General features: G+C 34.1%; 1 protein-coding gene across 1 annotated transcript in view; it reads right to left on the bottom strand.

Moving 5' to 3' along the window:
* Positions 1-2472: 2472 nt before the first annotated feature.
* The window catches only part of CNTNAP4 (contactin associated protein family member 4), a 207867-nt gene continuing 195335 nt past the window's right edge, over positions 2473-15004 (bottom strand). Inside the window, exon 24 of the mRNA XM_002190986.7 lies at positions 2473-13320. Coding sequence (XP_002191022.6) covers positions 13127-13320 — 194 coding nt within the window. The 3' untranslated portion in view covers positions 2473-13126. The remainder of the gene's footprint in view (positions 13321-15004) is intronic.

The following is a 15004-nucleotide window of genomic DNA, read 5'->3' as shown; positions in this document are numbered from 1 at the left end:
ATGAGCAAAGAATTCTGAAATCACTCTAAGAATAAGTATCCGGCCAAAAAAAATAACAAATTTAAATAATTTAAAATAATCAAAAACTAAAAAGACAAGACAAATACACAAGGCAATAAAAATGTGATAGACCTTAACTAGGAATAATTGTCAAGTTAACATGTTCACCTTTTGTTAGCCTTGCACTAATATAAAGACCTCCTGTATTTTCTCTGCTCTTGGTTATATGTTCACCACCTTGTAAAGGAAGAATCCATCAGAGCTGTTTTAGCCTTCCTTCTCTTGCCTTGGTTGTGTAGATGGCCAGAAAATCTTTTCAAACAAAAAGGCAAGGTGCTGAGGGCTTGAGCACTGCCATTCTGAACTGGCTTTGAACTGTCTGGCTTTGCTTGGGATGACACTGAATAAGACTTCAGTTTACCTTCACCAGTGCTTTCATCTGGGAGCGCTTCCAAAGAGCATTGCCAGCAGGTCTCAGAACATGCCCACAGGCAAGGTCAGCTCCACAGGGGAATAACTGCCTGTCAGCTACGTTAGGAATAGAAAACCATTATTATAGAAGGTAGGAGAGCTAACCTAGCAATGCAGTATTTGAAAAATGTAAATTTCTTTCACATTTAGTAAATTATCCAGAATGGTTTGTTTAACAGATACCCTTTTATGTAATATGCAAATGCACAATCAACTTAGGATGATTGTTACAGTATTTTTCGTTTAAAATATTACTTTTGGAAATATATATCTAAAAATACAACCACAGGATGAAACAAGGTCTATGGTCTGCATTAAAAAGTCAAGAACAACTGATATCAGTGCCCTAGCACCAACAGCTTTGCCATTGATGGCTTCTTGATGGTTTTATCTTTCATTTGTAGAGAAAACATAAAAACTGTATATCCCAGAATGATTATTCTAGTGCATTTCAGGGAAACAAATACTGAATGAAAAGGGAAGTATATGAGTAAGACTTCAGTCTCCTAAATATTGATTAGCACAGCCTGAAGAAATCAGGCCATGAGTGTAATTATTCCATATGAAGTGCTCTCATTATAACCCTGAGTTTCCATAGATACCTTTCAATGTTTCTTGGATATACATTGTCGCCAAAGAATCCAATTCACTGACAAGTCACTCACAGCATTCTGAGAAAGTGAAAAATATAGACAAATACACACAGAAAGAACAAAAATGTATTTTTAATACTATTTCCTGCTGTTTAAATAACTACGGCTAAGGGCAGTATTGTAATCTGATAATTCAAAAAACGTTAGCAGAATTTTAATTAGAACCAGCTATAAAATAAAGGCATAGTTTTTTTCTTTTTTTTTGAACTTTATACTTAAAAATATCATATGGGAGGATATGCAATCCAATTAGACCTCCTCTTTATTGAATTACAGGAGATGATTCATATATAAGACAAATTAAATACAGATTTGTTCTTTGTGGAGGTTAATTGAACTGGTAGTTGAAGAGAAGAAATGGAATAATGGAGTCAGCTTCTAGCCCTGTCAGTTTTCTGTGTTTTGGTCAATTCATTTATTGTGTCTGTTTCTGTCACTGAGTAGATACTGTTCAAAACTCTTTTAATTTAACACTGTACATCTGCATGTGTGTGCATTTTTCCATTACTACAACAGGGTAATTGTTTAATTAAATCTCTTGACACCTTTAAGATAAAAAATAATAATGTTGATATTTTGGATTTTCAGCCAGATTATAGGCAATAAAAAACAACAACAAAAAACAAACCCAAACAATAAAATCCAGAAGAATTAAATAAGGAATACACAGTCTAGGGAAATGCACAGTTAAAATTATTAAGCCACTGGATACACTAATCTCCTAAGCTCTGCATGTAAATCAACTGCAAGCTATTTACACTGTACCAGACAGTTTGCATTTCTCTTGTGGGAGTTTTTTAAAATAAATGTTGTGACTAAAAGTTTACTATAATTATCAAAAAAATAAAAGAAAATAGGATAGAATCTTCAAACCTTTTAGTGTTCCAACTTGTTTAAGATTTTGGTTGTTTGACTTTATATTACTGAGTGTATCCTAAAGACATATAGATATTTGACAATCTATTATCACATATTCCTCTGGTTGTTTTCAATAGGGTTTTCTCTTAGTTTTTAAGTCGTTTTTTATTTTACTCTAGACTATATAATTTTATAATATATTGAAACAATGTCATAAAATTTGATATATGGAATGTATTCACAAACTAATTCAATCAAGAGCTTACAGGAAGATGAACATTTGTATAATTTATACTGAAAAGAAACAGTACTATGTGATAAGTTTTGATTTGTCACTGCCGTAATTCTATTTTATTAGCTACCATTTAAGGAGAATCTGACATCTAGAACTTATATAAAGAAAAGAGCTAGTGGCCATTTGACTAATGCTGTTCCCTATATCTCATGGAGCCACATCACTTCTAGTACCAAGAAGTTCCCACTAAATAAAAGTGAGAAATGTGGTCACAATCAGAATAAAAACAAAACACTATTGTTCACCTCACCACTGATCTTCACACACACACACAGACTGCAAAAATGTAATGATTGCTGAATCTCCTTTTATAGCATTTGCTGAGATGAAAATCTTTTTACACAGCCTAGTTAGATATTTATATAGGCTTTGATTACAATAAATTAAGTGTTGTCATTTTGAGTAAAAGTAAAGATGTACTAATGAAGAAATTCAGCTGATTAATGGTGTTTATCATATCAATGGTGTGGTTTTCAGAACATCCAATCATTGTGATCAGTTTACAGACACAAAATCTGTTTATAGGCCCGTGCCTCAGTACACGCTATGGTCATCCATCTGGAAAGTATGTTTTGAGAAAATTACCTGTGAGTCCTGATGGAACAAGGCTGAACACAAATCAACAATGTGCCCTCACTGCAGGGAAGCCCAATGGTATCCTAGCCAAAATAAACAAAGCACTGACAGCAGGTTGAGAGAGCTGATCCTGCCTCCTCTCCTCAGCATTGGAGTGACTAGGAAAGGGCCACAAAAATTATTAAGGCATTGGTGGTCTCTCCCAAAAACAAAGAGTAATGGGACTGTTCAGCCTGGCGAAGAAAACACTCAGAGGAGAATTCACACAAGCACATAAATGACTGAAGAGCGGGTGTAAAGAAGCCTCTGTCCATTGCTGCCCAGTGGTAGGAAAAGAGACAGTGGGCATAAACAGATACACTGGACACTCTTCCTGAACATCAGAAGCACTTTTTTAGCATGAGGGTGACTTATCACTGACAGAGTTACTGAAAGAGATTATGAAGTCTCCATGCTTAGCTTCTTTTAAAAGCTATCTTGTCTTTGTTCCAGGCAACTTCTTATGGGTCGCCCTGCCTCAGTAGGGAAATTGGATCAGATGACCCCTAGAGCTCCCTTCCATTTTATGATTCTGTGAGCTGAAAGTTTAGTAATTTTGTTCAGAGCACTGAACATGAACTGCCCCCTGATGTGGTATCCACATGTCCTTTGAACAGAGAGAGTAGCTTTCTCTGGATTTCTCCTGACAGAAGATGTGAGTGAAGCAGAGAAAAGAAAATCAAAACAATTCTTATCTCATTTGCTGCTCCTATGTTTGTGTACATGTGGAATGTGTTATGGAGATTGTTTACCCAAGGTGATTGCTTGATTGGTGATGGTGTTTTGGATTGATTGACCAGTTAGGTCACAGCTGTGTCGGGACTCTTGGCAGAGAGAGTCTTGGGTTTTCAAGTTAGTTAGTGATGTAGTTCTTATTGGTGTAATATAATTATAGTATAATATAGTACAATAAAGTAATTAATTAGACTTCTGATATCATGGAGTTCTGCACATCATACTTTCCACATTGGGGATCATAGCACCGATACCCTGAATTGACACAAGTGTTTTTGAAGATCTTGCTTATCCTGACTGAGGGAGGAGGACTGACTTCTGCCACATGTTCTTAAGGCATTATGAGGTCTTATTTTGCCCCATATTGCTGTTGCTGCCAGATACTGTCTGACATTTGTCCTGTGGAGCAAGCAAAAATGGTTTTGAGTGAGATATTTTGGTTCTCAGCAGGAGGTAAGTAGTTAGCATAGTATTGTTGACCTAACCCAATGAATACAGAGCATTATGCATGGATTTCTTAGATAATACTATGCCATACAGGAAATTTGACAGTAGATTATTTAAGATTTTTTTAACTGTAGCTTCCTTCCAAATGCACTGTTTTTAATGTATCACATGCCCTGGAGAGGCTGTATTGCATCATTGCTCTGACATTGTCAATTACACAGGGAAAGAACTGTGCTCAGGTGAACTATGGGGGTCCTAATTTTTTTCATTATTTCTAGAAATGACTTCAAGAGGGTACCAAAGGTCATGTTGCTATGGATTTTTTTTTTCTGCTAACAAGAAGAGGGACTATCAGCTCCTTTTCCTCCTTTACACCATCCTCTTCAGCTCCCTAGACAGACCAGGTCACTACCAGCCATCCCCCTGCTGACAGCCCATCAGTGTGTCTCCTTTCTCTGGCCTGAGCAAAATTTGCCACCCTTGACCCTCTTATTCTTTTTATTGAGAGTGGAATAAGAAAAGTTTCTAGGTGAGGTATGTCCCTATGTGTCTGCGGCAGGTGACTCTGCAGCATAGTGTCTTGTACAAACAGCAGCATACGTGCTTCCTCCTGGAGTCAAGCTGGCCCTAGAACTGCAGAGAAGAGCTACATGGCTGATGATGTCTGGCCAGCTAGAGTGGATCACACTGTCCTTGGGAGACCTTGGCACCAAAGATGGGTGGCAGAAGCTTTTCTTATTAATTCATCTCAGGAAAACAGTTTGGAGAGACATAATTCATCAAAATGGAGACAAAATAGACATGTGAGTTGGCAGTGCAGACACCTATTGTGAGCTAACTCATGGTACAACAAACACCTTATGGAAAAGCAAAGCAGCTACCTTTTATGTAATTACAGCTATAGATTCTCCACTTGATATATGATTATGAGCAAAACATAAGGAAATTCCTAGATGAATTTAAAAAGGCCAGTGTGAATGAGTAAGGCATATTTGCTGCAAGCATGTTTAGTTTTTAAGTATATTACAGTATACCACAGAAACCTAAGGTGAATTTGGTTCTGGTGAAATGATTCTTAATGACTAGTAGGTGTCAGAGTAGGCAGGCAGGTACTGTACAAGGGCAGCCTTACTGCCACAATATGGATTATTTGCCTAATATAAAAGCATTTCTTTTCTCAAATGTAGCATTTAACCATTTTAGAATACTGAATAACAAGCGTTTACTAATGCTTTTCTAATTAGTTTTTAACTACATAGATTTGCTTGTAATCATAAAATAATACTGTGAAGGGAACTCTAGACACTCAAAGATCTTCCTGTTTCAGAGGGCTGTTAATTATTATGATATTTCATGGAGAATGTACCAGACAGAGAGAGAATGTACATAATAAGTGCTTCATGCTGTGCTTAATTTACATATTGAAGTATTTTTCTGAGGCAGACATCTAAATATCAGCTTAAAACTAAAATTTGTTAGTTTGTTTTACAAAAAAAAAAAAAAAAATTAAAGTTGATATGCTTAATGACATGATCCCAAATAAGCTCTTCATATGAATTGAAAAATATCTGTACAAGAATATCATAAAAACAAGCTTTCAGAACTTTATAAAAAGTTTTATCAACAAATTCCTGGTCTATATTCTTGTCCTTTTCTGTTAATTATGTCCTTTTATTCCAATTATGACTCCTGGGAATAAATCATAAATCACTCCCAGTACACTCTCTAAAAATAGGTGAACTTTATAAATGTGTCATGTAAAGGAATATATGAAACATTACAAAAATCCTATTCCATATTTAACTGCTAATTTCCAGTAGGATTTATCTATAAAAAAACTGAAACACTGAATTTTTATGCTTATTACAAGAATTACTGAAAAATTACTTTAAATCAGATGTATATATCTTGAATTTGAACATCAAAGCAGAAAAATCATAGCAATGTAACACCAATAACTTAAGTGTGAGTTGCTGATTTACAGATCATGACACTAAACAATCCAGTTGAATTTTGATTTCATGGAGTGCATTTGCTGCGCAAGAATAAGAATTTTTATGCTTTTTAGTTGAAACACTACAGCTGGAAAAGTATTTCCTGTTCCTAATTGTAAATATCAAAGCATTTCACGTGTAAAGTTTTTGAACTGCCATAGGAAAGGAGCCATGGCTGAATGGTTACCATTTGTAAGATATAAACTTCTACTTCTAGTGACATTGAATGCAGTGGAGAAAAAACCCCATATAAAGAATGTTTAATAATACTTTTAATTAAAAAATAGAAAGGATATATCTTGGGGCTGTAACTACTGAGATATTATGGATGTTTTCTTACCAAATCTACAGTTTTTAAATTAAATATTAACATCGTATAGGACCCTTTTGAGATAATTTATTCACAAATAGGAAGGGATTTAGCTAAAAGTGACAAAGCCTTTTCTGGTTACTGTGAGGGTGTTTGGATGGTGTGGATAACAAACAAAAAATATCCTAAAAACCACAAAAGAAACAAAGACCACATCAGTATATGTTTACTATTAATTTGCTGCTTCATATAGAATACACAATATTATTTTATGTTGATAAGGAGTGTTTCTATGTGCAATAGATTTAAAGGTATTAGAAAACAGTACATTATTTATCCTGTTATCTAGAAAATAAAATATGGCATGCCTAGCAGTTACTCATGGCTAGAAGAGTGACTCTATAGTTGCTAAAAAAGAGCAGAAAATGAGATTAATGAAGCTGATGAAGCTACTAAGAACATTAAAACATCTACATGTGATACTCCCTTTTAGCTAATCAATTAGTAGGAAACATTTTGTTACAATGTAGATGTGTTGTTGTAATTCCTGTTTTGTGTTTATCTGTATGAAACCTGTCTTGTTTTATTTCAAATATCTCCCATCTATTTAGATGAAAATGTTCTATGCTCTAATTTTCTGATACACGAAGACATGCAATCAAATTTATATTACACCAAGTAGTACAAGGTCTGTTTTTCTACTCTTTATTCATGAGTCACCCTGTGGATAAAAGAACAGGAAAATTCTATTATTTCTGACTGAAAGAAACAGGATAATCTCCTGAAATAAATGTATTAAAACAAATACAGATAATTAATATTAGTTACCATATCATTTTTTTGCTAAATAAAATATAAGATCTTATTATCATGCTATCTATTTACATACAAGGTTTCATCTTCTGAGGCCTTCACAAATATTAATGAAGCCAGTTAGTAAAAACTTCAGTATATTCCTTGCATCGTATAAATGGAGTGTTGAAGTCAATGGCTTTTTTCAAGGCTATACAGCTAACAGTGGGATAGATATTCTTGGGCTTCTCAGAGTTCAGTCCACAAACTACAGAGAAGTGTGCTGAAATCCTGTTAATTACTTAAATAGTACATAGGCAGGTGTGCATCACTGCATTTATAGTGTATCATGAGGGATATCTTGCAGATTTCCTGTTTTTAATCCAGACTTTGTGACAGGTGCTTTTAGATAAATGAATATTGGCCTTATATATTGCTTGAAAGGCACTGTTGCTTTTGAAAAAAATAATCAGTTCACAGACTTCAAAAAAATTGCATTGTACTTTCATTTAGTTCTTGCATGTATCAGTATGTTACAAAAATACTGTGCTGTGCTAAAAAGTATAACATACAAAGATTACCAGACCCTATCTGTTATCCGTTGGTTTGTAGAAGAATATAAACATTATTTTAATCTTTTTTTTTTTTTTTATTTTATCACTAGGTTCCTGATAACAAATTCACAGTAATGAAATCTGGTTCAACTCACTGATAAATTATCATCAACTTTCTTGGATTTCAGAATGATTTTGAGTACCTGTTTCTCTTTTGGACATATAATTGTATTGGTGAAGGACATATTAGCTGGGTCAAAGATTACTAATGAATTAGAACTTTTTTAGGACGCATATTATACAGTAGCTTAAATATGATGTTCAGAGTAGTGATTTATATATATGTGTATGAAATTTATTTTGATATCAGTCAAATGATTTCTCAGGCCTTAGATGTAACTAGAAAACAATTAAAAAAAAAAAAGCCATCTGTGTGTAGGGGGATACTGCAATCTTTTCTATCAGAAGTCTTGTTTTCTACCTCTTACAGTCCTTGAGGAGAGTTCAAGATCTTATTTTTTGCCCCCTTGAAAAAACTCTAAAAACACCAACTATTTCTTTAAATAGTTTGAATATTAACAAATATAGGGAGTGTGGGGAGGATGCTTCTGAACTCTGGACATTTCTTCAATATTTGACATAATACAAATAAAACTGTAAAATTTAAAGAATCTCAGCACTGACTTCATAGCCCATCTACATGCATGTGTGTATGCAGGTAGGTACACACATGATTCCTCATAGGTTGAAGTTTATTTTTACTGTGGATTTACCATTCTATTTAATAAGGGTTTTAGAAATTATTTATTCAATGCTATTTATACAAAATGTTAGCAGCACCAACATTTCATTATGAATCAGAAATTCATATAAATTTAAGTGAGATTTTATATTAGTGTTTGACATAAGGGCATCCGTCTGTCTCCAATGATATTGTGATGTCTGATTCCTTTCTTAGAAATGAGAAGAGCAAAGATTAAGAGGTATGAGGAATGTATCCAAACAATAGTGCCAATTTTTGTCTAAAATATTTTCAGACAGTTCTTCAAGAATTACGATGAATATGACTTCTTAGCAAAACAGTCTATGAACACCTTTGTGGGTTTTTTTCTGTTTCTCAAATTAGCAGCTGTTCAGAATTTCTGTACTCAAACTCATTAAAGCCTTCTCTTACTACCACTGCCAAAAGGCCCCAGGAGAAGGTTCTAAATAGAGGAAGTTTAAAGGGCACATCCTTTCTGTTCTGTATTCTTTTAAGCATGTTGTTTTGTGCATTTAAAAAAAAAATGACACTGAAACTACTTCCATGTATTTACACATGTATCTTTTCAGTCAGCACTAGTTTCCGAAAGATTTTTTACTTCTCTTCCTTATTGATAATATACAGTCTCATTAAATGTTCAGAAACACTAAGGAATTACCATACTTTCAGCTGCAGAATTAGGTGCTCAATTTGCAAAAAATTATGTCACGTTTCTTCTTATTCACTCCAGAGAATGTGCACTGCAGTCAGAGACTAGGGCACAAGCTTTTTCAGAACTAGGTTTTCTGATTTTGCAGATATTTTTTCTGTTTAAAGAACATTCTTTTCCTGTAGCATCGGACGGCTTATGTGGCTATATCTCTGCCTTGAGTGTAAACTACTACAATTGCTTCTAAAGGTAAGTAATTTTATTTCAAACTGATAGTTTATTATCAAACCCTGCTAAGTTGCAATAGTTGTATGTTCTGAATTTATGCAGATGCTTCCTTAAAGGACTTTTGTCCTTTTTCCTTGTACATCACTGCAATGAATAATGATATTGTAAATTTATTTTGACTGTGACTACATTTCATGTTAAGTTGTGCACTTGTTTTCTAACATATTCTTCATTTACACAACACTGGATGTATTGGAAAATATTTTCCCAAAACCTAACTAAATCATACTTATATGCTAAATGTTGAGTATAATAAATAATTATAAGCCCTTTATAGCTAGAGCCCACACAATGCTTTAAAAATGTACCAGTATACGTACCTCTATTTATTTTCTAATGTACTTAAGAAAAAATATATTTTCTATGGAAAATGTGTCAATGCATAGCAAATTTGTCATATTAGTGCTCCAAAGTATCTATAAATAACCACACTCACCAATAGATTATGTGCACTTCTACATATATTTACTGTTGAAAAAAAAATCAGTATATTGTTGTCAGTTTTTAACTTTTTTAATACAAATTCTTTTAAAAATATTTTCCTCACTTTATTTTAAAAAGTCTTTATTAACAGTGAGGTGAAAATCACACAATGGCATAGAGAATCAAAAAGGGACAGCACAATGTTCTATGACATTTTAGCGCACTTCGGTGCCACCATTTTTTTTTATCCCCATAGAAATGCAGCAAGTAATGAAAAATGCTGCTTCATTGATTTCAAGCATGTATATTTTAGTTTAAGGTGACAAACATATGATCACTGTTTCTACGTATGAAAATGGGCATTTACATCTTCAGGGAGACGTAATAGATTTATTCTATAAATCTAGAGATGTTCATCCAACAAAATCCATATATCTTTTCCCTCTTAGAATCCCTCACAAAATAGAATGCCTTAAAAGAAGTCTTTGAATGAAATAGCGTGCCACTCATACAGGCATTTTTATCGTCCTCCGCCTTTTTATCCAGTCTGTGAAATAGGGATTTTACTAAGCTTTCCCCTTCCTTAAATGTTCAATTTAAAACTCTAAGGAATAAGGGAAGAAGGTGTTCATTTGGAACAAAACAAAGTAAGGAAAGAGAACTTTCTCTCCATGAAGACACACAATAAAAATTTACAAGGCAATAAAACTAAGACCAACTGATTTAAAAGTTAGGTTTACATTCTTCCAACCTGTCCTGTTGTGGGTAAAATTTACACTTTATTAGGTTTATATCAGCAACTCTCATATAAGAGTTAAGATAAAAGAAAACGTGTTTTTATTATTCAGTCAAAATATCTGCTTTGGTGTACTATTACCATCATCTTGTAGGTTTTATCCCACATTGTTACTACATCCCACAATGATAGAGTATGGAATTGACTGGGACACATCCCTGCAGGTGACTCTGTTGATATAAGTGGCACTAAGAGCCATTTATACCTACATGTCTGCAGCAGAAAGGGAAAAACTGAAATGCACAGGCTTTGGTTGCAGAGAAGTCCATGGGAGGGCTTCTCTTGAATTTAATTCAATTTAGGTCATGGCCTCAAAAAGAAGTCATAATTTTCACTTCAAAGTAAGTAGATGAGAAGGTTCCATGTAGTAAACGTAATAATTAAAAGTCTTCTTGCCATGGGTCATGTGAGGCTTTCACCTCCACCACTCCCCATCCACAAACAGGATATTTTTCATCACTTATTTGGAATAGCCAATAAGTGCAACTCTGGCCTTCCTAAAGGTGACCTCTTATCATGAAGCAAACTGTATCAAATCCACAACATGGATACAGTTTTTGATCCTGGGTCCTCAGCCTGATTAATCTATCATAGATGCAAACAGAATTGCAAAAATGAAAACAAGAAAGCACAACATGTTAATCGGAACAATTTATGATTGCAGAGCATCCAGGCACCCTAAAGAAGGAAATAAATTTTTCCTAAAAATTAAGTAAATCTGTATAGAGGGAAGTAGAAAGGAATGGTAGAATTCTGAAAATTGAAAGTAAAGACTGATGGAAGAAAATAAGTCTTAAACTAAACCATCTGCTGGACATTTATATTTACAATTAACATTTATGTAAATAAATTTACATATTAAGGGTTTTGCCATATCATGTCAGTTTTCCATGTCTTAATAATGTTGTTGGGCACCTATAATAAACATTTTCTAAACTTCAGAATCTGGGGTCTAGCATTTATTTTTTGAATAGAAAAACAATGATTGCTCTCATTGCTTTCAGTGGGAGTAGGTATAAATAAATTCTGGAAGGTATTTAAATTTCAAACTCAAGTCTACAAGGTCACAGAAATTCTCAGATCCAAGCTTTAGACATCCAGTCATCTGACTGGGGAAAACAAAAAAAAATGCTTTGTGTGGGTCAATTACCTAAATATACCTAAATATCTAATGCCATTTTAATGCCTTCTACCCAATTCCTGTGTATGTCTTCCAAAAGACATAAACCTGTAGAATCTCTGACATTCACATCAGGCCATATGGGTATTTCAGATACCCCATGGTGTCTAAAGTGACCTTACATTCTTCTTTTTAGACAACTTACACCTAGCCCTCATATCTAACAGTTTGTTTGTACAATATAAATATATTTCATTTACTCTGTCAGCATAGTAAGCAAATGTTTAATTTTGAGTGGCGTAATCAGACCTTTTCTCACAGAGGTATAGTAGGTACTATTAAAAGTGCAGGATTAAAGTGTTCAAGTGGCAGACACTGTATAATTTCTATAACATAGAACAAAATAGTCTTGAGGTCTGGAAAAAATCATAGATACAACAGTTTCAGAGAATACATCCCACGTAGTGCACTGAGCATTACTTTTTGACAGAAGCATCATCACTAATTTTGAGGGACAGTGACCTTGACCATCTTTTGGTGTATTCATTCTTGATAAATTAACTATTGCTAGTGTTTTACTTGATCTTTCCAAACAAAGGTCTTGCCTTTCCCCCCCCAGTTTTATTCAAAATACCCAGAATGTGCATGAGTCTCTTGGTGCCTTCACCTGACTGTAAGTGAAAATCTACTGCAAAAGAGATTCTAAATATTTCAACCCACTGTACACTCTTCAGTTCTGCTAAGCCTGACAAAAGGAAGGGATAATGAAGATATCAGTCACATCCCAGGGAGAAAAAAAATACAGTTTGTTCTGGACATCAAATGCCATGGCTCACAAGCAGATGCTGACACCAGCCAACAGCAGCTCAAAAGGCATTTTCAGTTTGAGGAAGTAAGACGGATCACCATAATGCAGCACAGCAGAATTTCTTTAGTAACATAAAGTATAAGAATCTACCTTTCACCTTGAACAAAAAAATCATCAATCAAATTTTAAAGAAAAGGATAGGAATAAATTAATAACAATTTTCCCATTCAAAAATCATATTCAGTGTGTACATTAAACTTCATTTGTAGAAGGTCACATTAGAACAGTCGGAAACTACCAACAATGAAATTGGTTACAATATCTAATTCACTGTTACATAAAATGCATTTACGGTATAATAGCTAAGGAATGCATGTAATTCAAAGAGGCCCGCTACAGCAATCACTGAGACTGAACATATCCAGTATAGCAAGTCTCAAATCCATTGCATTTAGAGTAGTGTGCAAGAACTTTTTCTGCCCAGTGAGAGCCCCCTGGCTTAGCAAGAAAGTCAGACTGTCACGTTATTATATTAAATTAAAACATTAATGATAATCAGAAGAAGTATTCCTTTTGATTTTCATTGGCTGTATTTTGCATGCTGAGCTCACTTTTCAATGCAGATTCAGCACTGTCTTCGTTTTCAGATCCTTTTGCCTCATTTTTTGAGTATATGCCTTTTTTTTTATAAATGCGTATGGCTATGGCCGTGATGCAAAGTACAATGAATATGACAACTGCTATCACACCTACAAGAAGAAAAGAGAAAAAAAGTAATGAGAAAGGAGAGACAAATAATAACACGTAAGAGAGCAGGATAAAGAAGGAATGACTACATCACAAATGGAAGGGCTTACAGGAAAGCCTGAGAAATGAGAAGACAGCTGCTTTCAAATCAGAAACAGCACTGTAGAATAAGTTTAATGGTGATTGTTTTGAAATTTTGCATAGTAATAATAATAATAATAATAATAATAATAATAATATAAAAAGGACAGATTATTAAAATTTCTGAAATTTTTGAATGGAAAACCACTAGGGGCCTTTTTTTCAATAAGAAGGTTTCTTTTTCTCCTTCACTATCAGGCCCTAGTTTTGTGCTGTTTTAGGAACTCAAGCCACTGCTGATAAGGAACAGCAAGATGAGATATTTTGCACAGAGAAAGCAAGACCTTACAGACTGCCAACCCATCTCCTCTCTTCCTCATTCATCCTGTCATCATGGCCCTAGGACCTCAGCTTCATGAGTCAGAAGATGGGCAGGAGAAGAATTTGAGGAGATGTGAAACAGGAAGGAAATGGATCATGTTTGTCAAAGAGGCAGAAAATAGGACTGGCTGTTGGGAATGGAAAGAGCACTAAGCAGTCTGGGAAACAGTTGTAATGTGGTGCCTCAGTTACAGTAGACAAAGGGACAGTCTTTTGCACAACTTGATACCACTGCAAGAAAAATAAAAAATACCTAGTCCCTTAGCACTGTAGATAAAAACAGAGCATCCAAAATTCAGTACATGCCAATTTTCTTGACCTCTACTATGAGCAGCCCTCCATCATTATAGGAATATAAAGGTTTTAATACACTAGATCCTTCTCTGAAATGGACTTTGTAATCTAAGTAAATCTTGATTTTATTTAGATTAACAAAGTCTTTTATTTAAATCACAGTACACGCTATTTTTAAGGACTTTTCTATAAACTTGTTTTGTCTGAAGTAGCTGAACTGATACCATTATCAGTTATATTCAGCTAAGGGTGTTTAACCTTAATTTTTACTGTATGTTGCACAGTTTGCTTTGTTTTGACTTTTAAATAAACATAGACAGTAGAAAAATTGTGACTGCATATTCCCAAATGTGTTTAATAACGAAAAATGGTATTGTTATTATTATCTTAAAAGGATTTTACCTATTATAGTTTGAAGTTAAAAAAATGCATTTTGTTAGCACACTTAAAAATCTCCATCCACACTAAGTTATCTAATACATAGCAGTCTTTATGTACAGATACTTATGTAAAAATATATATTAATATTTTGAAATAGCAAAGCAAGTTTTGACGAAGCTGGATATGTAAAAAACTCATTAAACAATTTTTTAAATTCTGACCTTCCTTGAAATCAGTGGTAAAATTCTCAGTTGGTATGTAGAAAATTACACAGACATAACTATCACTTTACAAGCAGGGAACCTTCTAGGTTTAATAATCTCATTTTAGCATCTTTGGTGCTACTTTCTTAAAGGTCACTAGTGATGCAGTGTGTTTTTGCATGCCCTGATTACAGGAGGTGTCACTGTATAAAAGGAAGACAAAAGTGACTGCAGATTCTTATCCTAACTCAACCATTCATACACTTAAATAATTTTAACTTTAATGAAAATCCTGGACAGTTTTATTCTACTAAATTCCACTATTTCCTTTGTCTACTAAGGCTTT

The sequence above is a fragment of the Taeniopygia guttata genome, chromosome Z, assembly GCF_048771995.1.
Source record: "Taeniopygia guttata chromosome Z, bTaeGut7.mat, whole genome shotgun sequence".
Classification (NCBI taxonomy): domain Eukaryota; kingdom Metazoa; phylum Chordata; class Aves; order Passeriformes; family Estrildidae; genus Taeniopygia; species Taeniopygia guttata.
This window is presented reverse-complemented; position numbering and strand designations above follow the sequence as displayed.